General features: G+C 52.3%; 3 protein-coding genes across 37 annotated transcripts in view; 2 read left to right on the top strand and 1 right to left on the bottom strand.

Annotated features, from left to right (window-relative positions):
• LOC144410205 (phosphatidylinositol-binding clathrin assembly protein) overlaps window positions 1–8,663 on the top strand; it is a 36,550-nt gene extending 27,887 nt beyond the window's left edge. For 11 of the 32 annotated variants that reach the window (XM_078105315.1, XM_078105298.1, XM_078105313.1 and 8 more), the window contains 7 exons: window positions 1,647–1,787; window positions 1,941–1,971; window positions 2,085–2,232; window positions 3,279–3,302; window positions 5,081–5,137; window positions 5,215–5,391; window positions 5,707–8,663. In XM_078105315.1, the coding sequence (XP_077961441.1) occupies window positions 1,647–1,787; window positions 1,941–1,971; window positions 2,085–2,232; window positions 3,279–3,302; window positions 5,081–5,137; window positions 5,215–5,391; window positions 5,707–5,721 (593 nt within the window). In that variant the 3' untranslated portion in view covers window positions 5,722–8,663. The remainder of the gene's footprint in view (window positions 1–1,646; window positions 1,788–1,940; window positions 1,972–2,084; window positions 2,233–3,278; window positions 3,303–5,080; window positions 5,138–5,214; window positions 5,392–5,706) is intronic. The other 21 variants (XM_078105316.1, XM_078105300.1, XM_078105311.1 and 18 more) reach the window with 6 other exon arrangements.
• Window positions 8,664–9,341: 678 nt separating this feature from the next.
• Window positions 9,342–13,878, top strand: LOC144410207 (cysteine and histidine-rich domain-containing protein 1). Of its 2 annotated transcripts, XM_078105321.1 has the most exons (12): window positions 9,452–9,577; window positions 9,898–10,314; window positions 10,809–10,858; window positions 10,952–11,008; window positions 11,176–11,330; window positions 11,574–11,677; window positions 12,143–12,195; window positions 12,423–12,493; window positions 12,714–12,816; window positions 12,940–13,059; window positions 13,182–13,244; window positions 13,321–13,878. In XM_078105321.1, the coding sequence occupies exons 2-12, from the start codon at window positions 10,254–10,256 to the stop codon at window positions 13,741–13,743; spliced, it is 1,260 nt and encodes a 419-aa protein (XP_077961447.1). In that variant the 5' UTR covers window positions 9,452–9,577; window positions 9,898–10,253; the 3' UTR covers window positions 13,744–13,878. The 2 variants fall into 2 exon arrangements, with proteins under 2 accessions (XP_077961445.1, XP_077961447.1); XM_078105319.1 differs by having other exon boundaries at window positions 9,342–10,314.
• Window positions 13,879–13,996: 118 nt separating this feature from the next.
• LOC120814377 (diacylglycerol kinase delta) overlaps window positions 13,997–24,565 on the bottom strand; it is a 30,272-nt gene continuing 19,703 nt past the window's right edge. For all 3 annotated transcript variants that reach the window (XM_078105283.1, XM_078105285.1, XM_078105284.1), the window contains 28 exons: window positions 24,093–24,203; window positions 23,777–23,857; window positions 23,591–23,695; window positions 23,360–23,492; window positions 22,621–22,727; window positions 22,407–22,532; window positions 22,086–22,188; window positions 21,667–21,826; window positions 21,353–21,461; window positions 20,952–21,091; window positions 20,436–20,523; window positions 20,250–20,341; window positions 19,571–19,670; window positions 19,297–19,362; window positions 18,758–18,935; window positions 18,573–18,671; window positions 18,377–18,461; window positions 18,194–18,301; window positions 18,008–18,104; window positions 17,828–17,935; window positions 17,624–17,737; window positions 17,403–17,537; window positions 17,016–17,179; window positions 16,734–16,839; window positions 16,537–16,626; window positions 16,158–16,280; window positions 15,960–16,065; window positions 13,997–15,863 (listed from right to left, as the gene is read on the bottom strand). In XM_078105283.1, the coding sequence (XP_077961409.1) occupies window positions 15,811–15,863; window positions 15,960–16,065; window positions 16,158–16,280; window positions 16,537–16,626; window positions 16,734–16,839; window positions 17,016–17,179; window positions 17,403–17,537; window positions 17,624–17,737; window positions 17,828–17,935; window positions 18,008–18,104; window positions 18,194–18,301; window positions 18,377–18,461; window positions 18,573–18,671; window positions 18,758–18,935; window positions 19,297–19,362; window positions 19,571–19,670; window positions 20,250–20,341; window positions 20,436–20,523; window positions 20,952–21,091; window positions 21,353–21,461; window positions 21,667–21,826; window positions 22,086–22,188; window positions 22,407–22,532; window positions 22,621–22,727; window positions 23,360–23,492; window positions 23,591–23,695; window positions 23,777–23,857; window positions 24,093–24,203 (3,087 nt within the window). In that variant the 3' untranslated portion in view covers window positions 13,997–15,810. The remainder of the gene's footprint in view (window positions 15,864–15,959; window positions 16,066–16,157; window positions 16,281–16,536; window positions 16,627–16,733; window positions 16,840–17,015; window positions 17,180–17,402; window positions 17,538–17,623; window positions 17,738–17,827; window positions 17,936–18,007; window positions 18,105–18,193; window positions 18,302–18,376; window positions 18,462–18,572; window positions 18,672–18,757; window positions 18,936–19,296; window positions 19,363–19,570; window positions 19,671–20,249; window positions 20,342–20,435; window positions 20,524–20,951; window positions 21,092–21,352; window positions 21,462–21,666; window positions 21,827–22,085; window positions 22,189–22,406; window positions 22,533–22,620; window positions 22,728–23,359; window positions 23,493–23,590; window positions 23,696–23,776; window positions 23,858–24,092; window positions 24,204–24,565) is intronic.

Below are 24,565 nucleotides of genomic sequence, written 5' to 3'. Positions count from 1 at the left end.
CTGCATCGTCTACACGCCGTGCTCGCGTGTCTTTGTGCGTCGATGTTTGTAACAGTCTGTTCGCGAGTCGTCTGTCATTTGGCGTCTGTCTGCTCGCTGCAGCTTTCTATCCTCTAATGTTGAGTCGGAGGCTTAGTTGCTCCCTTCTTTAATATTGACTTTTTCTTTTAGTGTCTCATAGTTATTCTCATCTCGGGGATTATCATCTATTTTATTTGAGTGAATGAATGTGTGTTTGGAGTTGGATTTGTTTTATTTGCAGCTCGTATCCCTTCACTGTGTTACAGTGAATCATTTCTTCTGTTAACAAGAGAAAGAAAAGCCCCGTAAACATCGACGGCAACATGAAATGTAACCGACCATACGTCTCCCTTCGTATTCTCCTCCCTTATTAAGCCTCCAGAGCAGAGGCTCCTGTAACAATAGAACAGCTTTTCTTTATTCCAACTGAACTGAATCGCTTGTAAGTAACAGATTTCTGCCTCGCAGCCTTTTGGAATTGAACCCTCGACATGATTCGCTTCCTTGCCTCCTTTTCGATGTTAAATTCCATTGACTGTCAAATCCTCTGCCTAAACAGCTAAGCTAACACTGATAGCATCCCCCCACCCACGCGTACTGTTCTCCCTGGTTTGTGATCTACACAGAGACCCCCCCCCTCTTTTATCTTCAGTCCAGAGACTCAAAAGGGCTGCAGTTGCTTCTGCGTTTCTCTTCCTCCACCCTGTTTCTCATCTGCCAGGCCAGCAGGAAAAGTGCTTTCTGAACCTCGCGTGTCAGCAGCGCTGTCACACCGGCACGCCGCTTCCCAACTAAACATTATTCCTCCCTCCCTCCTTCCTCCCCCGCGTTTGGCCGGGACTCTGCAGCCTCTCAGACGCCGTCTTGTTTCTGTCCAGCTTCGCGTCGTCACCTTTTTTTTTTATTTTGTTTCTGCCACTTTCCATTTCTCCTGGGATGGTGCGAGGAAAGCGTCACCGCTCCAGCCGATCACGTTGCCTTTTCAAATCCACCTTTTTCGGGGCGTTTTGCTTGTCTTTCCTAGCAGCAAACACACACACAGTCGCACATTTCCACCAGCAGAGTAATACTGAGCCATTAGCTGGATGAGTGCTGACATGGGGAGTTGTTAACAAGAACTTACACACACACATCCGCCAACAGCAACACAGGAAATTACTCATTTGTCTTTTGCACCTACCGGGAATGAGCTGCAGGTTAACACATGCACGCACGCACACTCACATGGCTGCAGTGTTTCACATGGCGACGATGCATCAATCACCTGGATGAGGCTGCAGCCCGACTTTGCCTTTAATGCTTCGAACAGGAAGCGGCGTGCAGGTGAAGGCAGGAAACGCGGCGGTGAGACCCGTCACCTCCATGGAGGCATTTCTCACACCCGAGGTGCAGAAAGCTGCATCTAGATCCCTTTTGTTGGTTCGAAGAGACGCTGTGAATCTTTCTCGCGCTCTGCACGCCGCTTCGTCACACGGAGGAGACGCGAGAGAGCCGATTGGTCGACCTGAGGGAATAACCTGATGAATGTCTGCTTATTTCGTCCCTCTGTGCGTCGCCCGCTATCCGCTAACCCCGCCGCGCGTGTCTCCCTCCGCCCCCTGACGCCGCCTCCTTTCCCCCTCCAGGCTTCGACGCTCTGGGAGACCTGTTGAAGCCGACCATGCCGGCGCACGCCGCCCCCCTCGCCCCCCCTCAAATGGCCATCCATCACGGAGGGAAGCTGCTGGCCAACGACCTGGACTCCTCGCTGGCCAACCTCGTGGGCAGTGAGTGTCGCGCCGTGGTTTGATCGGTCTTTGTGAGGAAAGCTAAACCTCCCTGTGGCGTTGCGTTCGGATGCATCCGAGCGTGGATGAGTACGGATTGTTCTCTGAGAATGAGCTTGCGATAAACTTTTGACTTTCTTCTGTTGCCTCCAGATCTGCAGTTCGGCGGTGCGCCGGCCAAGAAGTAAGTGTCTTTTTATTTGTTTTAAACATGCTCACGTGTCTTGAGGAGGGGAAATGGCGAGCAGTGGTTGGGAGGCGGTAAGGATGACGCTGTGTTGTGGTTTGCTCGCGCTGTTCGTCCCTCTTCAGGCCCGAGATGCAGTGGAACCAGGCTGGGGAGAAGAAGCTGACGGGGGGACACAACTGGCAGAATAAGACCATGTCGACCACCCAGTGGGGCCCGGCCCCCATGGCGCCACAGCCCATGCCGGTGCAACACGTGGTACGGAGACTATTTAAATTATATCGGCATTAAAACGGCTGAAAACTCGTTAAAAAAAACAGCAGTAGGATTTAATCCCATGAATCAATAAATGAACTATTAACATCCCTCCAATAAGGTGTTGCAGATAATTAATCTAAATGCTTGTTTCTTTCTTAGAAATGAAGGCAGAAACTTTAAAGTTCTTTCATAGCAGAATTATTCTTAACGCGGATCAATCAATGTGCTGCGAATCTCAAAAGGTCAAATACATGTTGTGACTTCCTGTTTGTATTAAAGGAGTAGTTTGTAATCTCTTTAGTGACTAGAGGTAAGAAGGACAGCAGGTTAGCTTAGCATAAGCGGCTAGCCTGGCTCCGTACAAAGCTAATAATATCCAATTAACAGCTCGCTGACGCACGCGTCTCTTGTTATATTATTATTAAATGCCATTTCCTGACTGCGCTTAGCTTAGCTTAGCATTGGTCAAATCAGCCCACCAGACATGAGCGAGGCATCAATGTCCTCATCGAGCCCTCAAGTGTGTGTGTGTGTGTGTGTGTGTGTGTGTTGCTGTGTGTGTGTGTGTCTCTTGGCATCTCCTGATTGTCCTCGTGATCTCTGTACAGCCGTTTCTGGCTGACGAGGACAAACTGTCACTAACCCTCCGCTTCCTCTTTTTCTCCCCCCTTCCCATTTATCTCCCACCCCCCTCTTCCTGCGCCGCTCGTCCCCTTCATGCGTTTCTTCCTTTTGTTTTTTGCACCGTCATCCTCGCTCTTTTTTGCTTTGTCCCGCGCTCGTCCTGTTTTCGCCGCACCGCCTTTGACGTCTCGTCCGTGTTTTGACCTCCTACTTTAAAAAAATCAATGTGCTTCACTTGCGTTCTTCTGTCTCTGCCGACGTGGTTTCTTTCTTTTCTTCCTTTTTTCTCACGTTTCTTTTTCTGATTTTTCATCTTTCCATTTATTTTCTTTGTACCTCCCACCTTCTCTTGGTACCTAAACCCCCCCCGTCCCTTTCCTCCGTCTGTCCTTTGTCTCTCCTCCCGTCGCGTCCTGCTGCAGAATGGAATGTTCTATACTAGTTATGTAAGTACTTTTCCCTGTTTTGGTAAAACACGTTCTAATGACTCCTCGGTGACGTGCTCCCAGCCTCCCGCCCGCCCGCCGTCGCCCTCTTCATCTTCCTCGTGTTCTCAGGAGAACGCCGCTCACCTCGCTGCTACCGGCTAATGATCTGTGCTGCTTATGTAAGCGTAAACAAACGGTGACAGCAGGAAGTCCGTCTCCGTCTCTTCTCCTCCTGCTGCTGGGTGCCCGGCCTCGTTGGCCTCTTTTCCTCAACATCTGGTGATCTTCTTATTGGCAACTAATCAATATCATACGTGTAGCACGTATGAAGTGGCTGCAGTGACCCCCCCTCCACCTAAATGAACATCACGCTGTGTGGAAGCCTTGAAACTAGAGATTAACACCATAAACTCATGTTTACAATAGTTACTGAGGGAATAAATGAGTCATTTTGTCACACTTCTCTGGGACCAGAGGAGTCGCCCCCTGCTGGTCGGCAGAGAGAATGCAGCTTTAATTCACTTCACCCTCTTTTCAAACCTCAAGGTCGCCGCCGCATTGATTCTCGTAAAACGAATTGCCAGTGGATCCAAAGAATGATGTATATCTCATTACTTCAAAACAAACGTACGAGATACGAGACCGAAGTACATCGTGTTTCCAGCCGTGAACTGAATCCTGCCTGACGAGCACAAATAAAAAGGACACACCAGCTTTAAACGAAAAGACAACACATTTTCTCTGTAAAATATACACGTGTCAAAAGGCGCTAATCTAACCTCCACCAGGCGTGGCGTGATGAATGAGTCATGGGCGGTGATGCATAACCCATCGCAGGTAGCAGCGAAGCGAGCGAGTCGAGTGTCATGCATGACAAGTGGAAACCCACGTCGGAGCTTCTCGCCAGGAGGGAAAAGTTGCAACAGCAGCCAGAAATCCTGCAGAGCCTTTTTTCTTTTTCTTTTAACCTTTACCTGAACTAGCAGGTGGTGGAAGATCAGAAGTCTGATCGGCGGAGAGAAGAGGGAGTAGTTCCCCCCCCCCCCCCCCCCCTGAGAAGTCGGAGGAAAGTTGCAGGGAAAATACAGATTTAAACGAACACGCAGGTGGGAAAGGAGCTTTGAAAAAGGCAGGTACAGGCCGAAGAGCATCATGGGTAAAGTGGAGAACAGCGGCTCGTCTGCGCCGTTATTCTCTTTTCTTTGGGCTCGTTGGAAGCTTCTGAACTCGGATCAGATTGAACGGTGGCGCTGCGGGTTACGTTAATAAAATACTGTGACTTACTGTGTCTCTTCTTATAGATCAACCAGCACAATGTCAACCGCGTGTTAAGAAACAGAAAAAGTCCTGAGTTGTCTCATTTACGACGATGGATGAGGGTCTGCGAAGGCAGCAGCGTCTTTCTGTTTTTAATGTTTTCCTCTTCGACTAAAATGAGGATCGGGCCATTTTCTGCCGCTCGACTCACCACCACGAGCCCCCGCCGCCCCCCAACGAGGACGCGCTAAAGCTACACGTGGCGTTCCGGCCTGGAGGCCAGCTGTACTGGGTTAGATGTGTTGAAGGGCGGGGGGGGGGGCGGGGGGGCCTTAAACGCTGCCCCATTGAGCCCCCACCCCTCCCTCCCTTTCAAAGCGGCGGTAATGATTGCGCCCAGCGGGACGCCACTAAGTCCCTCCACTGCATGCTGGACTCTAATGTCCCGCGGAGACAGATGAGTCTTTTCCTCACAGCTGGAATCAAGTGTCCCCCCCCCCCCCCGAGTTGACCCGTGCTCTCTGCTCTCGTGCGTCCAGGCTCCGGCTCCGATGGCGTTCCCCATGACCACACCACAAGTGCCTGTGTACGGAATGGTGAGTGAGCGGCGCGGTGTGTGTGTGTGCACTCAGCACTGTTTGTGTTTGGTTTATTCATTTCAACCCCCCCACAGGTCCCCCCCCAGATGGGCCAGATGGGCGGGGTCCCAGTGATGGCTCCTCAGCCGATGATGTACAACCAGCCCGTCCTCCGGCCCACCAACCCCTTCGCCCCGATGCCCGGCGCCCAGGTCAGCTACCCGGTGCTCGTGCACTCGTACGCACACAGCGACACCTTCGCCACTGAAAAGGTGTTTAACAGCGACCTGTTTTCATTTCTTGTGTCCTCCGAGCGAACCTCTGAGCGCCGGCGGTTCGCACTCCTCCCCGTCAGGTCGTGTTGGCTAATTCTGACTTTCCAAAGGCCAAACCAGCACATTTACTATGCTTAGTGATAAATATACAGAACCAGTGTGGTTGTTGCAGTATTAGTAGTTTTACTTACTATGTATATTTCTATTTATTTGTCTTACTTGTGTAGTAATAAAGACATTTATTGATGTGTGTTTAGTCGTTTTTAATAAACGCTCCCTCTCATCTCCTGCACTCTTCTTCTGTCCTCTCAGATGCAGTTTATGTAATCCAGTCGGGGGGGAAGCAGAGTGCCAAAAGCGACAAACAAACAAACAAACACAAAACAGCAGAAGAAGAAAAGAGGAGCGATCAGGCGGACGCAGGAATGATTCCATCGAGACAAACCGACTGAGAGACAGACGACCACGAGACAAACCGACACCAAAAAGAAACCCGATGGAAAGAGGAGGAGAAGATGGGGGGGGGGGGTCGTCTGAAACAACGTGTGTGTGTGTGTGTGTGTGTGTGTGTGTTCGTCCTCTTTGTTACACTGTCTAATTTGTGTTTTAAATCATATCGATGGAGTGATTCTTCAGCAGAGGGAGGGGGAGGAAGGGGGGGGAGGGGGAGGAAGGGGAGGAGGGGCAGGAGGGGGAGGAGGAGGGGGAGGAAGAGGGGGGGATCCCTGTGAGCGTCTCTGCTGCAGCATCAGCTCTGCTTCATACTGGTGCTATTTCCGTCCTCTCCGGGTCTCCGTCTGCCTGCAGCGGCCACTCGGACCCCCGCAGAGCGGCGCGCGCGTGTGTGTGTGTGTGTGTGTGTGTGTGTGTGTGTGTGTGTGTGTGTGTGCGCAGTTGTTTCAGACAAACCCTTTGACCCCCCCCCCCTCCTGCGTCCAGACGTACCGATCGGCGACACGCGCCCCCGATCTTCTCCCCGTGATGTTCCGCTCTGTCGGGGACGTCTTTGTATTTTCCGGCCTGTTTTTCTCCTGCGGCCTCCTGAATGTCACGGGGGGGTTTGTACAGCAACGTGTTGAACCATTTGTTAATAATAGCGTCGTTGTTGTGGGTTTTTTAAGCTTAAATCTGTTCCCCATACGTGCGTTGATTTGTTCTCGTAAAGCTACACACACACACACACACACACACACACACAGGCGTTAGCGGTGCGACCACGTGCACATTTATCTACATTATTCAGACCAAAACGTCCTGAAGCCCGCTCACGCCTCACGCCTAAAAACCAAACAGACCTGTCGACTCGCTGAGCTAACCGCTAACTGCTAACCGCTAACTGCTAGCACTAGCCACTCTCTCCGCTTCCGTTTCCCCTGATGTGTTTTATCCTTTGAGTTGTTCCTAATTTGAATCCGCACGAAGGTGGTGAATGCAGAGAGACGAGGCGGTAAGAGAGCACCTTTAAATGATATAAAAACTACGATCACACTATTGGTGTGTTCAGTGATTGATTAGCACCGGCTAAATGGCCAAGTGCCTGCTGTTGTTTTTAAAACAAATTTGTCTCTGTGGTCCATGAATAAAGTGACGGGCAATTGACACAAACTTTAAAGCGCTGGTGTGACCAGGCGACAGAACGACCTCGACCAGGGTCACGGCGCCGGCGGCCCGTTCAATGTCGTGTACCAATCGTGTCAAACTTCCAGGCATCTTTGAGAGCGCCGGAAAACACATTTATGTTTTATTTGTTACTGAAGTGACTCGGTGTGCAGAATTGTTCTAATCCACTTTCTGGCAGCCGACTTGAAAAAAAAAAAGAAGCCGTTTTCTGTGCAGCTACTCGAACACGAACCCGCTTTGTCTCCGTCTCCGTCCACACGTCCCACGTGGCAGAGCCTCGCTTCAGCCCCCGGCCTCTGCGGTATGTGTAGATATGTAAAGAAGCCCAGTAAGCGTAGTTCTAGTGACCCGTGTGTGTCCCATCGCTGTTGCGTAGGTGTCGCTGTGAGACGCTTGTTGTCGCGGTCTTGTGTTAGCTTAGCTTCTCCTCACCGTAGCCTCCTTCCCGTGGAGCGTCTTTAGCTCTGTTATCTCCGTGTCTTTTTTTAGCTTCGACTCCTTGTCCGTTCTTCTTGTCTCCGGTCGGACGGTCGAACCAATCGGAGCGCTCGGTCGTGAAGCGCTGCCCCCCCCCCCGCCCCGCCACGTGGCGAGTTCATTCAACGTGGGGGAAAAGGAGCGCGGGAATCCACGATGCGTTCGCGTTCCGAGTGGAGGAACAGAGCGCGACGTTTGCCACACGTTGTCTCTTCCCGTGTTCCTGGAGCTTGGACCTGCGTCCCGGCTGCTGCGATGACGTCGTTTGTCTGGTTTCTGAATAGTGCGTTTTTGGCTGGAGGAGGGCGGGTCTTGAGCGAGGAGCTTCTTCATCGTGATTGGCCGCTCTGCTTGCTTCTCCTTTTTCTTTTGGGCCGAGCATGCAGGCTCTTCGTGGGCGACTCTCTTCAGCCTCGTTGTCTCATCTCGAGTCAGCAAAAAGCTCGTCAAGGTCCAAGCGCCCCCCCCCCCCCCCCGCATCGCTGTAGCATGAATCCGGGAGGACGAGGTGAAGGTGAACGTGCCGAGTGGAGGTGGGGGGGGGGGGGGTGATGAGTGCATGGTTGTATCGTTGTTTGCCCCCCCCCACTCCCTCCCCGATAAACAGCCACTGTAGCAACAACCCCCCCCACCCACAGATCACAGGAAACAACAGAGGGGCCGTTTAACGCATAAATCGTCCCCCAGGTGGCCGCGTGGGGTCAAAGGTCGTCTCGTGCACGTAGTGTTTTTTCTACATGAACCCTCGATGCTGCCTCACTTTGTGTCCTCGGAGACGCGACACAGAGCTTCAACTCGTAACCTGCAAACCGCTTTACTTTTATTACTTTGAAGGTGTATCAGTGTGATTACTCCTCAGTGGGGGCTGCGGACCTCCCTGCACATCAGGATCAGCCAGGAAGTCTCAATGATGCCAAATGTTGTTTGTGTTTGAGCAGAGTAATTCTTTTGATCGGTCTCTCTTCCCCCCCCCCCCCCCCGTCTCTTTGTACATTTATTTTCTATTTATTTAAAGCAGAAATATATGGATTGTATCAAGCATGGAAAGGCAAACATGTTAGTCGACGACAAAAAAAATCACAGGCTTTTATTTTACAGCAGTATATTTGTTTATTCTCGGGATTGTTTTCTCTCTTTTTGGAAGAAATAAAAAGTCATTTTCATTCCTAAAACCCTTTTTGTCTGTCTGTTTTTTCCTTAAACTCCTACTACAAGCCTTCAAATGTCCGTGTGAATCTTATTTTTAATTGTGGGGCCTGAGGATGTTATTGTTTTTATTTTACTATAAAGGTAGTATATTTTACTTCAAAATGAGTTTTTACGGCAATTTTCAAACTCGTCTGTCCCGGAAGATCAAAAGCACTGCTTCACTTTCACTGAACTGGGACCTTAAAGAGGCTCAAGGCCCCTGATGGTACTCCTGCTTCATTGGCTCCTCCCACGGGGAGGTGTCCTCTGCTTCATCGGCTCCTCCCACTGGGAGGTGTCCTCTGCTTCATTGGTTCCTCACACTGGGAGGTGTGCTCCAACGGGCTGCTTCATTGGCTCCTCCCACTGGGAGGTGTCCTCCTCTGCTTCATTGGCTCCTCCCACTGGGAGGTGTCCTCCTCCAACGGGCCTTTAGAAGAAGGAAATGACATCAGAGCGCAAACTAAAATGCTCACGGGCGTGAACATTTATTGTTTTATGATGGAATTGGCAATAACGTGAAAATAATCCTAGAAATAAACATTACAGTTGTGCTTCACAAATTCATTGTCATTCAAAGTTTACATCCTTTTTGTTGGTAGATTACTATTGGTTACTATTCTAACAAACTTATGTAAAATCTACAAGTATACATCTATGATGTAGGAAGTTTGGGGTTTTATCAAAGTTATCTCTTAAATGGGGACATAATTAAGTGTTTTTCCAAATGTCCTCATTCTTCCACCAGTGGACACGATTCACGTTCAAAGTGTTTCCTTCAAACTGGATTTTTTTTTTTTTCCAGCTTTCGATCCCAAATCTCCGTCACCTGAGACGCATTGTCGTGCCGCAGGAGGAACATAAATAATTCAGCGGCGTTTGTCGGCCTCGGAGCGCAGTGAGTGATTTATGGAGACGTTTTCCCCGCTGAGAAGCAATAAACACGCACGTCACCCGGCGTGATGCTGCAACAAGTGCACACAAACGGGTCCATTATTCAGTGGGAACCCGAATCTCTTCCAATCCCTCAGCGTGAGACGCACAAACAGTGTGTGTGTGTGTGTACACATACAGGTGTTTGTGTGCACTGGAGGTGACAAACAGTCATTACACGCTGAGGGGTAATTGTGTGTTTCAGTACCTTTTCCCAGCGTTACACACAAAGCTGTTGGTCCAGGAAGCTTATGATGAATAACAATGAATTCTTATTGCTTATAGCGTCATTTTCAAAGGTGCCTTTAAGCTGATCTTTGTCAGCCGGGGTGACAGCCGACGCTCCCCAGGAGGAATGTCCACCCCCACCTTCAGATAAGTCCTGACAGCTGTGTATTGAGAGGGGGCAGGAGGAGGTGGGCAGGAGCAGGAGGGGCTGCTATTTTTAGCTTTCATTCAGTCACAGAGCGAGAGACCCCCCCCCCCCTCTCTCTCTCCACTTCTTTCAGCCCTCCCCAGGAGAAAGACCACCCCTCTCCGCCTGGCCCGAGAATCTTCTGGACGTTTTTCGACCGCAGCCAAAAAGCTCAGAGGAGCCGTCCGAGGAGGAGCAGAAGGAGGAGAAGGTCTGAGGAGGCGCCATGGCTCTGCTCTGCTATAACAAAGGCTGCGGACTCGAGTTTGACCCCAAGAACGAGGAGGGTGAGACACGTGTGACCCGGCCTGGGGGGCTTTGTGGGGCTTCAACGTAGACGCGAGGCCTCAGGCGCTCGTCCTCTTATGGGGACGTGTGATTTCTGAGTAAAAGCTTCAGGAACGCAGCTTTTATTTTGAAATGCCGCTCTTGTTTTGTCAGTCTAAATATATTTGCCTGAGTTTTAAAAAATGACGAATAAACAGTGCGAGAGGCCGCGAGCTTAAACCTCGAGCGCCGCGGGCGGAGAAGGAAACCACATTCACGGCCTCCAAGACGAAAAAGCAGAATAAACACGGCGTTGCTTTGTGAGTCTTAAGAGACAAACGCCCGCACACACACGAGGGGACACATGTCCCTGCAAGCGTACGAGACCTGCTGTCTTTCCAGCAACCGGCTTCCTTTTATGGGACTGGAGTGACCACGCTGAGCAGCTGGTGTGTGTGTCTGTGTGTGCGTGTGTGTGTCTGTGTGTGATCTCTTTTTCCTTTTCCTCCAAAAGACTCCTGCGTCTTCCATCCCGGTGTCCCCATCTTCCACGATGCCCTAAAGGTGAGACCAACGCAAAAGTGGACAATTTTAACAACATTTTCCTTCAGTTGAAAACAAACAAAAAGTCGTGCGTGTGTGTGTGTGTTTCTGCAGGGATGGTCCTGCTGTAGGAAAAGGACGACGGACTTCTCAGAGTTTCTCTCCATTAAGGTAGAAAGCGTCCGTGAGGTTATTCTAGATAAATAGTCGTCAGGTATTGGAGTGTTTCCGTTCCTTCGTTACGTTCGCGCCTCGCGCTCCTCGCGGCGCAGCGTCAGAGGCTCCACGTTAAGCGCGAGGCCTCCGACAGCGAGTGAGCGCTGGGTTCTGTGACGCAGGGCTGCACCCGCGGGCGCCACAGCGCCGAGAGGCCCGACGAGCCGCTGCGCCCCGAAGTGTCCTCGGGCAAAAGCCAGGTGGCCCCCAGCGACGGAGAGGAGATCATCTACCAGGGACCCAAATCCGCCGAGGCGCTGCAGAAAGAGAGGCCCAGGTGTGTGTGTCTGTGTGTGTGTCTGTGTGTGCGCGACTCATCTGCAGGAGAACTGGAATGTGTGTTTTCACACAAACCTCTCACGCATGCAGATGTTTATTCTGAGGTCCAGATGAGGTCGCCTTTGACATTCCTGCAGCAAACAATGACTGACAACGCAGCGCGTCGGCCCGTGTGTAGCTGAGCTCGTGTGTGTGTGTGTGTTAATGTCAACAATTTTTGTGTGATTTTTTTTATTTGCAGTTCTGATGAGCCCAAAACCAAGTTGCCCCACAAAGTGTCTGCATCGCTGGCTCAGGCCCTGAAGAAGCTGGACATCAGCAGGAAAGCAGAGGAGGAGAAGAAAGGTGTGTGTGTGTGTGTGTGTGTGTGTGTGTGTGTCTCTTCAATCAGCTATTAAAGCATTTTCTTTACTGGACCTGAACAGATCTTTGACTTTCAACAAACTAACTTGTGTTATTGAATATTTGATCCATTTGTCATACTTTATTATTTAATTGCGTGTTTGTGTGAAAGCGATTAAAGGACAGAATCAATATCGACCTAAAACACGTGTAGAAATCTGAAACATTTAAACCTTCGTGATGCTCAACGTGTCTTAAGGATTCTGCATCAGGAATAATTTAACTTTCGATCAAAAATACTTGAAGCTGCTTCATTTATATTAGAAACAGCTTGAAATATTAATATTCCAACATCCATTATTTCTATAGAATAGAAAGAATATTCCCCCCAACTGTAATAGAAACAGTAAATAGCTAAACGATGTCAGAGTCCATTAGCAGGAATGTAATGTGTGTCTTTCTCCTCAGAGGGACAGACGGTCTTAGTCGGGACGCGATGCAAGAACTCTGCATGCAAATCAGTGAGTGTCTCTTCTGTGTGCATTGACAGCGCCACCTAGTGGACGACACGCCAAGCACTTCAGTCCATATTCACAGGAAGCTACTGCACTGAAATGCATTTCCTTATACCTTATTTCAAGGTGAATCTTTACCTAATAAGTACATACTGCATATTTAGGCATCATAAGGAATAACGCACAGATTAAACTGAGCAGAGAAGCTGATCGCTGATTGTTGTTGTCTGCAGGTGTATGAAGGCCCGGAGACGGACACGCAGGTCTGCACTCACCACCCCGGAGCTCCGGTCTTCCACGAGGGGTGAGACACAAAGACACTTTACGGCGGATATCACAAAAGGCACCGATTACAGTATCATGTGATCATATTTCTCAATACGACGATTAACTAAAGATCAAAACGAATCAGCAACAGACGCTGGAAGTGAAAACTGCTCTCTGAATGACTGAGTTGTGTGTGAGATTCCTGCTACTCAGGTCCACTTCTTTATTGTGCGTTTCCAACCTGCGACGTTGTGTAGATACAAGTACTGGAACTGCTGCTGCATAAGGACGATCGACTTCAACGCTTTCCTCGAGCAGAAGGGCTGCAGCTCAGGGAAACACCGCTGGGTCCCCAAGCAGGTACGTGCACCTCGTGGGGGGTCGTGAGGGGGTCAATCCCTGCTGCTACAGTGTTACACAAAGATTATCGGAGAGGAACGCGATGCTCGTCGCACTGAGCTGTGTGTGTGTGTGTGTGTGTAGGACAAGAAGAAGGTGGCGTGTCGATACGACTGGCACCAGACAGGAAATGATGTCGTCATATCGATTTACGCCAAGAACGCAAACCCAGAACTTTCCAGGATCGAGGCGAATCGGACCGTGGTGAGTGGTTCACACACACGCACAAGGTCGCACAGACACACACACACACCGGTAGACTCGATGTGTTTAAGTTTGAAGGGTCGACCACACACACAAAGCTCGTATTCATCTTCTCTCTTCAGCTCTCGTGTCAAATGCAGTTTGAGAACGAGAAGATCTTCAGGAGAGACTTCCACTTCTGGGGGGTGAGTCCTCGTCCCCGTTGCATGTTTGCTGAGAGACGCGTCCTCAAAGCGCTTTGAAACGCCGCTCGCCCTCCAGGTGGTGGACGTGCAGCACAGCTCCGTCAGCATGCTCCCCTCCAAGGTGGAGGTCACCCTCCGCAAGGCCGACCGGGTGTCCTGGGGCAAGCTGGAGGACCCCAACTTCAAGGCCGAGGCCCCCGAGCCCGCCGAGGAGGAGGCCTCCGCCGCCGGCGACGACGCGGCGGCGGCGCCCGACCGGCCGGACTACGACATCGACGACGACGACATCAGCGACTCGGACGAGGAGTGGGCCTACGACACCAAGCCGAGGAAGCCGCAGGAGGAGAAGGAGGCAACGGAGGTCTTGAAGCTGAAGGAGGTGGAGGAGGAGATGAAGAAGGCGGCGGAGGAGAGGAGGAGGGCGGAGGAGGAGAAGGAGCGGCTGGAGGAGGCGAGGAGGCAGGAGGCCGGGTACGAGGACATGCCGGAGCTCGAGTGACGGACGCTGAAACGGTTGTTGGTTTGCAGATGAAACGAGGAGCTTCGCTGCTTCGGAGGAACATTTGAAGGAAAACAGCGACTTTAAATCCGCGTGCTGCTTTTCTTCATTTCAATAAAAACTGCATGTACACTTTTCTGTGTCTCAATGCGTCTTTTTCTACGTTGACGTCCACCGTGTAATTAATTCGTTATCACTGTGTATTGCTTGTTTTAGTTGCACCAATGAGCCTCAAATCAACAACAACAACTTCCACACTTCAGTAATTCATTTAATCTCCAGAGGATTTGCTCCGGTTTTGTTACACACTGCACACGATAACACGCTAAAACACCTCGCGACGCACACGCTCGTGCAACACATAGGCTCCGTCCTGATGGATGGATATGCAGGCAGTTCAGCTCTGTGGGGGGGGGGGTAAATCTGTTGGGTCCTTTGAGATTCTCAGCTAAACTCCCCGGAAGAGTTTCCGTAAAAAAACAACAATCGTTGGTTAAGAGATGAAACATTATGGCTTCAAAGTGTCCAAAGGAACCCGGTTTGTTTTCAGCACAAAGACGCTAATTAAAGCACAAAGTTCCCCAAATGTCCGTCGGTGACGTTTTTGTCAGCAGCTCCATTCATGTCGTAATAGATGCAGTGCGAGGACACACAATCACACGGGGGGGGGGGGCGAGGGGGGCTGTGATGTCACACGGCTCTAAATAGGTTTTTACATTTGGTTAGATATTACATTTCATCTACACGCGTCTGTCTGCATACATTAATCATAAATAAGATTAATTAAAAAAAACACTTGTAAACACTCAAAATCTTAAACACACACACACACACACAATGCCCCCCCCCCCCCATTAAGTTTGCTTCTTCGTAAAGTGCAAGGCAAGATACAGTAAACTTTGAAATGTTTGACATACAACACCTCTCGCACTCTGAAGCGCACACACACACACACACACTTTGTGTGTCTCATGACGCGATCCAGTCTGCGTCACTTCAACGCTGAAGTTAAATCCGACTCGTCTTGATGTTTTCGTGTCTTTTTAGCTCCAATCGAACGCAACTCGTTAAATGAACCGTTGGGAGAAACGAGCTTTACTTTGAAGGAACGTGAAGCTGAAACGTGGTGAAATCTGTGAGAACTCCTCTGGAAGTCGTGGCAGTCATGTAAGCGATATATATATTATATTCATATATACTTTGTACCAGTTAAATAACGAAGCTGCAGTAAAAACCCGACTATCAAGCGAAGGAGTTTGTTCAAAGCTTCACACGTTACCGTTGGGAAAATAAGATATACTTACAAAATATATAATATTAAAAGCTTTGAACCACGGACAAGGCGAAAATCAAAAGTCACGCACTCGTACTCTTATGTTACAAATACAATCAGGAGTTTGGCAGAACAGGAGCGGCTCCTCCTGGTGTAAACAGCCCCCCCCCCCCTGCAGGAACATCACACAAGCCCATTAAGAACCACTTTAGAACCACGGCAGCGGAACCCGAGACGGGTTCGTCGCTTCACGCTACGCACAAGTACACCACAATCCTTTTTTTTTTTTAACAATTGGCAACACGGAGAGGTTCCCCCGCTCGACGGGAGGAGAACGTCCAGATGTTCCCGTCGGTGCGATGTGTTGCCGCGGCAGCAGCAAACAAACACGCCGAGAATAAATCAAAAAAGTCCGAAGGCCGAAAGTCCAGAAGTGAGACAATTTTTAAGTTAAGAGGGAAAAGAAGTGAAAACACGGGAAACAAGCGGTGAGGAAGGCGGCGCTCGGGCATGCGGAGAGCGCCGCGTTAAAGAAAGACGGCAACCCTTTTGTTCCTCCTGCTTCGTTTGAGCCGCTGCTGACCGCTTCCTCCTCCTCTTCCTCCTCCTCCTCTTCCTCACTGGCAGCAGGTGAACGGAACCAAACAGGAAGTCTTCTCCGGGAAAAAAAAACATCAGGAAGGAGGATCGTCCCCGCCGGGTGGAGGCTAAAGATTCCCTTTCCTTCCTCTCACATCTGTCAGGCCTCTGGGTGCTGCGGATGGAGGGGTGGGTGGGGGGCGGGTGGGGTTACTCTAATTGCCCAAAGAATCTGCCTCACCGGCCCCCCCTTTGATTTCCCAGTTGCCTGCGTGAGAGAGAGAGAGAGGGAATGATGGGACGGAGTTCTTTAGTTGAAGGACGAGGACGCGGCGTCCCCCTCGTCCACCTCGCCGTCCGTTACCTGAGAGCGAGCTGTTGGACTTCTGCTTGTGGAGCTTCTCCTTCTTCCCCTTTGGAGCGACCTTCAGCTTCACGCTGCTGCTCTTACCGGCGAGCCGCGCCGAGTCCTGCAACAGGAGGCGCCGGTTAGACGCCGCTCGGTGGGCGGGATGTTACACTCCCACCCCTCCCCCCCTCACCGGGGGCCCCTCCCCCTCACCTCCTCCTCCTCCTCGGAGCACTGCATCATCGGGCAGATCCAGTGGATGTCGTCCAGCTTGTGGAGCTCGGCGCTGAGGCCGTTCAGGGAGGTCCGAAGCTCCTCTTCCTCCGGGGAGTCCGACTGAGGAGGAAGAGGAGGAGTTGAAAAAAGGTTCTTCAACCGTCTGTTTAGTAAAACATTCTGAGAAACGTCTCCTACTTGTAGTCGTCTCTTTATTTCTACTAAACAAACGCTGCGTCTATTTAACTTTCGGCTTCTCGTAATATTTGCTCTCCTGCACAAAGGCCTATTGTGTGTGTGTGTGTGTGTGTGTGTGTGTGTGTGTGTGTGTGTGTGAGATGAGGAAGTAAAGTGAGGAGAACATGAAGCTCCGTACCAGCAGCTTCCCGTCCAGCAGCATCCGGGTCTCAGCCTGCAGAACTTTGCTGCTGTTGACGATTTCCACGGCGGCGCTGCGGCTGAGACACTGAGACCAAACGCACAACGTCAGAGACGCTGCAACTACAGCTGAACCTCATGGGAGCGACACATATAAACACATATCTGCCCCCCTCCCCGCCGGCTGTGTCCTACCTCGGGGGTGGACAGCTTGGCCTCTGTGAGCACCAGGGCGGTGGCGTTGACGGCGTGGGCCAGTTCCTGCTCCACCAGCTTGTGGGTCTTTGCGGCTTCGCGGATCCTACGAGATGGAAGAGGGGGGTGGTGGGGGGGTGGGTGGGGGGGTATTTAAATGTTCCCTTTGATTGCTGGACTTTCAACTCAATTGATGTTTCACTTTAAAAAGCTCGAAACCTTTCCCATCTCTGGTGTGCTTTTATTGTGAAATCTCACACAGGAAGTGCGTCCGTCTCTTACTTGCTGATGAGCGTGTCGGCCTCGACGCCCAGCTGCTGCACCTGAGCGCACTCCTCCTCCGTCAGGTACTCCATGGACTGCTGCGAGTCCAGGCGGGGACGGCTGTCCCGGTAGCTGTCCACCTTCCTCTTGTCCTCCCACGACTTCAGCGTGCTCTCGAACGCCTGGGGAGGCAACGCAGCGAGTCACTCACCCGCCCGGTGACCTCCTCGCCGCCGCCGCCGCTCTACTCTAGTTCCACCTGGAGGTCGCCGGCACATAAGCCCCCCCCCCCCCACCTCCATCTTTAACATTTCAGTCCTTCACCCTTTTAAAGACGCGTGCAGGAACCTTTATTGAGGCTCTATAAGCCGCGCAGTAGCTAACGATGCTAACGAGAGGAGTTACTCTGTCTCTGGTGAGCATCTGGGCTCGGTTCTTGTGGACGATCTTGACGATGCCGGGCGGCTGGATCCAGGCCTCCCCGTCCACCTGCACGGGGACCCCCTCCTCGCCGAGGATGGTGATCTTCACCTGGCGGCACTGCGGGAGCAGAGACACGGCAGCGCGTTTAGGGGCGTTCGCCGGCGGGCAGCGCTTACGAGCCGCGGGGCGAGCAGTCGGGTCACCTGCGCGATGCGGTGGTGCTGCAGGTTGATGACCCTCGACATGGCCATCTGCATGCTGCCGAACACCGCCACCACCTCCAGCTTCTTGTCGTCGAACGACGGAGCGCCAAAGTTCTGGAGGCGAGAGGACGACAGCGGTCAGTCGGGAACCTGTGTGGGGGGGGGACGCGGGACGACCCGGGTCGGGACCGCAGGGGGACTCACGTTGTCCTCCTTGGTGCCTCCCCAGAAGTTGATGCCGCCCGCGTAGCTCGGGATGTTGAGCACAGCCAAGCCCTGCAGGCTGGGCAGGGACATGGGAACCCCGTCACACTGGAGACGCAGAGACAAGTTAAGACAAAGGTTTGAGGAGCCTCATCCACCCTGAATGTTCCCCGCTCAGACCTCCAGCTGAACCCTCTGCTCCAGGTTCTTGTACGTCTTCTGGACCAGCTCTTTGGTGCCCAGCACGCCGTACCACATCATGTTCTTGGTGCGACTGCTGCAGAGAGAAGACACCAATCGGCACTTTGTTTTTCCCGGTGAATGTCCCGTGAGCAGACGGGGGGGGGGGGGGGGGGGGACGCCTACCTGCATTTCTTGGGGTGCTCGTCTCTCTTGTTGTTGAACTCCAGGGAGATCTTTGCGTCCAGGCCGATGCCGAAGTAGTTGTTCATCACGCACTTCTCTGAGCATTGTCTGCACATGAAGAGCAGGTGAGGACGGTTTGTCTAAGGACGCGCAGATGAGACATGAGACATGTGGACGACTTACACGCAGTCCTCGCTGAAGGTCACCGCGTGGAAGCTCTCGGGTTTCTCGAGGACAATTTGGGAGGTGGGACTTAAGCCTCCTTGACCTGTCCAGGAGAGCAAATGTCCACTGTCGTTATTTCATGTGGCGATGATGTTGTTAGTACAGACGTCGGCGTGCGCGACCTTTGACCCGGATCAAACTGAGGGACACTCACGCGGCTCGCCGTCCTTCAGCTCCTCGCTGTTCTCCCTCTTGATGGAGGACGAAGACGGCATCCTCTGGACCTGCGTGTGCCGGTTCTGCTCGTCCACCACTGAAACCACGACATCAGTGGACTTAATGCCGCCGCCGCCGCCGCCGCCCCCCCAGAGGGAGGCCCGAACGGAGACGTACTCGTACCTTTCTCTGCCTGCTCGATGATCTGCCTCAGGGCTTTCTTCAGGCTGTTGGCCCGGAGCATCAGCTGCTCCTTGGACCGGTACGCTTTACCCTCCGAGCCCGACTCGCCGCCGCCGCCCTCCACGGGGATCGAGCCGCCGCCGCTCTCCTGGCTGGGCGCCGAACCCGCCGGCACCACCTGGACGTGACAGGGGGGGGGGGGAAAGGGTGTGTTTGTCTTTTTGCTTGGCGAGTCTGAGGAGCCGGCGCTCGGTCAAGAGGCTGAAATCGCGCCGACATTTTGAGGCTCGTTTAACGACAAAGACGAAAGCTCCTCGGCGAGAAGAGACGTCGTCGGGCCCCTGATTTACGTTTCCCACACATTTAAGAAACAAGAGCAGAGAACGTCCTCGACAGGAACCTTAGACGTGATTCTCTAACCCGGGTCGAGTATTTAAAAAGCACCATTGAACACGAACAGCAGCCTTGGTGTCTCTGACCCGATGCTCCTCTCAGAAGCACCGGGCTTCTAAACGTGTTTCAGAGTGATGCTTTTTTACCTGAGCCTCTGCTTCTTCACTCAAGGCCTTGACCAGGGAATTGAGCTTCTCATTCAGCAGAGAACACTGGGGGGGACACAGAGGGACAGAGGGACAGACGTCGGGTTAGAAGATGGACTCTGCTTGGAAGTGTGAGAGGAATTCTACATTCAGGCAGGAACCGCCATCATGTTCCCTTTCTCCTCCTCCACGGGGTAAACACACACACACACACACACACACACACACACACACACACACACACACACACACACACACACACACACACGCTTACCTTCTTCGCCATGGCGTCCGCCTCCTCCTTGTTCTCCGTGGCTCTCTCGTACGCCTTCCCCACCTCCGCCACGAAATCATTCACCGTCCCACACAGGAACCTGATGGGGGGCAGAACGGATGATTCACGGTGCAGTCGCTATGTTTGGAGATCTCACACACACACACACACACACACACACACACACACACACACACACACACACACTCTTCAGGTCTCATCTCCGCCCACCTGCCCGTCACCGTGGGCTTGTTATTTATAGCTGAGCTGTTTCTCTTTGACCTCCAACCGAAGCTTATAATTAAACCATTTGCCCTCACGAGAGCGCCTTGTTCCACTCATCCCACTTCTTCATCCGCACGCGACCTTTGACCCCATTACCTCGGGGACAGATCGTTGCTGAAGGGAGCCGTTTGCGCCACGTCCCGTTAACAGCAGCACGCTCGTCACAGCGACGCGTCTGTGACTGAAAAGCGAAAGCTTCTCCGTGACGCTGGTGATGAAACACGCACACGGGAAGACCTCCGACGTTCTCACGCGCTGAGGATGACCCCCCCCCCGTGTGTGTGTGTGTGTGCATAAAATCTTTCATCCTGTCCTTCTCTCTCTCCACTTGTCCCCCCTCCCCCGTCTGTCCTCCCGTCTGCCCCGGTTTTTAAACGATATTCACGTCACGTACTTGGCTGAAGAAATGACGTCGCTGTGTTTGTCCGAGTCCAGGATCTTGGCGAGGTGGGAGGCAACGGAGTCTGCATACTGAGTGATGTGGACCTGAGGGACACGGGGACACGATGAGATTTGGGATTATTGTCCTCAATCTGCCGGTCGGTCGTAGTCGTGTCTCCGAGCTCTGAGGACGCGTTACCTGCAGCGGAGAATCCGGGCCGTCGTCCTCTCTGGCCGGCGGCGTGCGCTTGGTGGGGGTGGGCACCTCGTACGTCATCACGCTCCACCTAAGAGGGGAGCAGACGACGAGCTTCATCATCTCCATCGGGGAGGAGGAGGACGGGAACCCGAGGGGACCCCTTTGTGTGATCACACCGCCGATACAAAAGGATCCATCGAACCCGCCGAGCAGGTCTGAGCTCCTTTGTCTCCGCCGAGCCGAAACCGGACGGGGGAGTGAAGCGTCCCAGTGACACTCGGCCTCAGAAACCTTTCACATGATCAACCTGCAGAATGCTCGTGAGAAATGAGGCCGCGGCTTCTATTTAAATGATCTCCAAGTGTCAGATTGAACTAGAAGGAAACAATTCCACTGACGTTTCCCTTTTTTGGTGTTTGAGCCAAGAATAGAGATAATTATCCGCAGGCTAATTATCTTCCACGCGTCGGTTAATTGCCGCCCCCCCCCCCCCCCCGCCGGCCTTGTGGGACCTACCGGTCCAGCATCTTGGTGGTGGCTCGCTCCAGCTTCTCCAGGATCTGCAGCAGCTGCGCGTCGTCGTCACAGAGGCCCCCCCAGCCCAGGACCCGAGCCAGGTCGTTGCCGGTCCCCAGAGGCAGAACCCCGAGCTGGCACTGCAGAAACGCAGAAACGCCCCACAAGGCCGCTCCTTTATTCAGGTCGGTCGCAATTGTGCACAGAAAACTCTCCACATCGCTCGGTGCTTCTGCCCAATAATGAGGCCCACCGGCCCCCCCGACACCCGTTAGTCCGCTCAGATCGACGCGGCGCCGCTTTAAAGTCATTAACAAGCCGCCACGCCGTGTTTTACCCACCGCCACCCTCTGCATCCTCCACAGTCACCACAGCTGTTATATCATCCTCCTCCTCCTCACCTGTTTGTGGAGGTTGAGCTTATCCAGCTCCGAGAGCACCCAGCCCACGCTGCCGTCTCCCCCGCACACCAGGATGCGGAACGTCACAAACTTCTGGAACAGGCGCAGGCTGAGGGAGGCAGGGGGGGGGGGAGTGGGAGGAAGGGGAGAGGGAGGAAGAGGAGAGGGAGAGGAGGAGGCGGCACAAAGCACACGGTGTTAAAGAGGCAGCGAAATGACAGCATGGGGCCGCTTGCGTCACGCGAGTCGCGACTAGAAAGCGAGGAGGCGCCGCCAGCGGCGGAATGGAAGCCGGTAAACGTGAGTGAAGGTACCCGAGCTCCGGCCCCCCGTTCATCAGGTCGAACACCTGCGCCGGGTTGAGCAGCTGCTTGAACTTGCGGAGGAACTTCACTCCCTGGTTGTCTCCGCTTTTGGAGTTGACCAGGACCAGCAGAGGACTGGAGCAGGACGCCGAGGTGGCCTTCCAGAAGCCTGAGAGAAAATCAACAGACACGCGGGAATCAGACGCGGTTCCTTGGACCCCGTTGGTCTCATTTCAACAGGCCATTGCAGATTTTATTCCCGGACAAATATTGTGCAGATGTTCACATTTCTAAGATGCGAACGGAGGGTTCAAGTGTTTTACACATCTGTATGATGAAGACAAAGAGCCGGGGGTCATTTTCATTGTGCGTGTGTGTGTGCGTGCGTGTGTGTGTGTGTGTCTGTGTGTGCGCGCGAGGTGTCTCACCATCGGAGTCGATGCTGTTAAGTGCAGTGGGAGGGATGATTGACACCCGATATTGACCCAATGGACACACCTTCCCCATTTGTTCTTTACAGCTGTTGTGGACCTGAACACACACACACACACACACACACACACACACACACACACACAGACACACACCGAGAGAGTCAAGTTCCTTCTGCTTCGTGTCTTAGAGGGAAGTCGTGCTGTTGGTGCATCAACATGTCAGATTGTTGAACAAAACCAAATGCATTTAAAAAAACAGCTCTGTGCCGAATGCCGTCCCGTCCCCCCCGTCTCCCCCCAACGGGTCCCTCTTACGATGGTTTTGCACCAGAGGCAGCGCCAGTCCTGCAGCCGCCGCACGCTGCCGCAGTTCTTGTCGCACACCACGCACTTGGCGCTGACGGGCAGGTTGCCCTCCAGCCACTGGTGGGGCATGAAGACCTGGGAGGAGACACGCACGCAGAGGACACGCGTGTGAGGACCCGCTGGGCCGTTAAAAGATGGCTGCGTCTGCGGGAGGAGCGCTCACCCCGTCCTCGTCCTCGATGATGTCGTTGCCGATGGAGGCCAGCGTGGTCCACTTGCAGGTGTTGGTGGAGCGGACGGCGCAGCGCTTGTGGGCCTTGAACTTGCAGACTGCGGAGCGACGAGTAACAGACAGGACTTAAACATCTCTGCAATAATCTGACGTTATGTATTCCATGTATTTTTTTTATCTCGTTATCTTATTGGAACAAATATATTTTATTCTCTATTGTCCCTTCATTCATTGTAAAACACTGTGATACATTTGTTATGCGAAAGGTGCTAAACAAATACATTTATCATCATCATCATCATCAGAATTGTTATTACCATTATTATTTTTAGTAGTATTACTAATATTCCATCTGTACCGGTACCCAACTAATATTGTTAGGAGGAGTATTCACATTATTTTATCTTACATTTTTGTTTTTGCTGCATTTAAAAACGTTCCTATTAATTAAAGTTGAAATGTCGCTCATTTATCTCATAACATTTTATATCTCTTCTACATTTCTAAAATGATTTATTGTTCATATCAACTGCTTCTCACGGATATATTGGACTCTGAGTTAGTAGTACTTGTAGTATAATTCAATTCAATTGTGATGATATAAAAAGCGGCCGGATGATGCGTCCTAGTGAGCGACCTTTGGTGCGTATAGAAACGGCCAGTGAAGACGTTGAGGCCGGCAGAGTATCTCGAGCTCAGGGCGCGTGCTAGCGCGTGCTAGCGCGTGTACCTTCGCAGGAGAGGCCGTGGGAGGTGACGCCTGGCAGGGCCTCCCGGCAGACGTTGCAGAAGGTGGGTCTGGCGTGCGAGCAGGCGTACCAGTTGTGCATCCCGGAGAAGTGCTCCATGTTGAACTGGCTGGCCTGAGGAGGGGAGGAGAGAATAAAAAAAGGGTCGAACACCAGGTTTTGAATCACAGCATCTGGAGCTGGGTGAATAAATGACGAGACCAGCTGTTCACCTCGTAGGTTTCCCACTTCTGGACGGACCTGAGAGCGCCGATCCAGTCCTCCATTTCCTTCCTGCTCTCGGCGCACAGCATCAGTTTGCGAAAAGGAGTGATCACCTGAGGAGGGAAAACAGTGAACCAAATTGTCCAACGTGTCCACGTGGATCCATTTGCTGCGCGTCCGTCCTGGTCGCTCACCGTGAAGCTGTTGTTGATGTTCTTGGTGCTGGTCTCGGCCACGCTCGCGTCCGATAGGTCCACCTCGTCAAAAATCAGAGACTGGCGGGAGGAAAGAAAAACGAGCGGTTCATTTTTTTCGGGATATTGTGCATTTAAATCACACGCGGACGCCTCTCAGAGAGTTGCATGTGGATCCAAAGTACACACTCAATAAAAGAGCAGTAAAGTCATCACAGGAGGGGGAAGAAAGGCTCATCTAGAGACTTAGTCAGTCCCACATTGCTCTCGTTCTTCTGAGGAGGACAAAGAGCAGAGGACGCGGGACACTTGGTACCTTGCAGTCTTTGGCGTAGTAGAGGGTCCTCCCTCGGAGTTTGAAGTACCTCCTCTTCCATCTCTGGAAAGAGCTCGTCTGCTTTAACAGGATTCCCTCCTTCACGCTTTTCTGCAGCGAGCCGGAGGGAGAGAACGAGGCGACGGGGGAGACGGGGGGACGGGGGGGACAGAGAACAGATGTCAGTGGATCAGTGGAAGGAGGAAGAGACACTGCATGAGAGTCTCTGCATGAGAGTCTCTGCATGAGAGTCTCTGCATGAGAGTCTCTGGGCGACGACGCTTCAACTCCACGGATTTCTCTTCGCTCATCTCATGCACTGGTTTATTTCGCTCTCCGTTCATGGGTGCACGCCAGAGAGGACACAATGCACCATGGGTAATCAACCCGGGCCTTTGCGCACGGGCACGCACACCGACACAAAGCTAAATCTTTAAACGCTGATCCCGGATATTTTGTTTTCCAGCAGTCAA

The sequence above is a fragment of the Gasterosteus aculeatus genome, chromosome 7, assembly GCF_964276395.1.
Source record: "Gasterosteus aculeatus chromosome 7, fGasAcu3.hap1.1, whole genome shotgun sequence".
In the NCBI taxonomy this organism is placed as follows: domain Eukaryota; kingdom Metazoa; phylum Chordata; class Actinopteri; order Perciformes; family Gasterosteidae; genus Gasterosteus; species Gasterosteus aculeatus.
This window is presented reverse-complemented; position numbering and strand designations above follow the sequence as displayed.

What these genes read in the sequence shown, in the direction of transcription:
- LOC144410207 (XM_078105319.1), top strand. Translation starts at nt 10,254, where the DNA reads ATGGCTCTGCTCTGCTATAACAAAGGCTGCGGACTCGAGTTTGACCCC. An exon ending in GCTCCGGTCTTCCACGAGGG is followed by an intron (nt 12,494 to 12,713) that starts GTGAGACACAAA and finishes GACGTTGTGTAG; the next exon opens with ATACAAGTACTGGAACTGCT. An exon ending in TCGAGGCGAATCGGACCGTG is followed by an intron (nt 13,060 to 13,181) that starts GTGAGTGGTTCA and finishes TTCTCTCTTCAG; the next exon opens with CTCTCGTGTCAAATGCAGTT.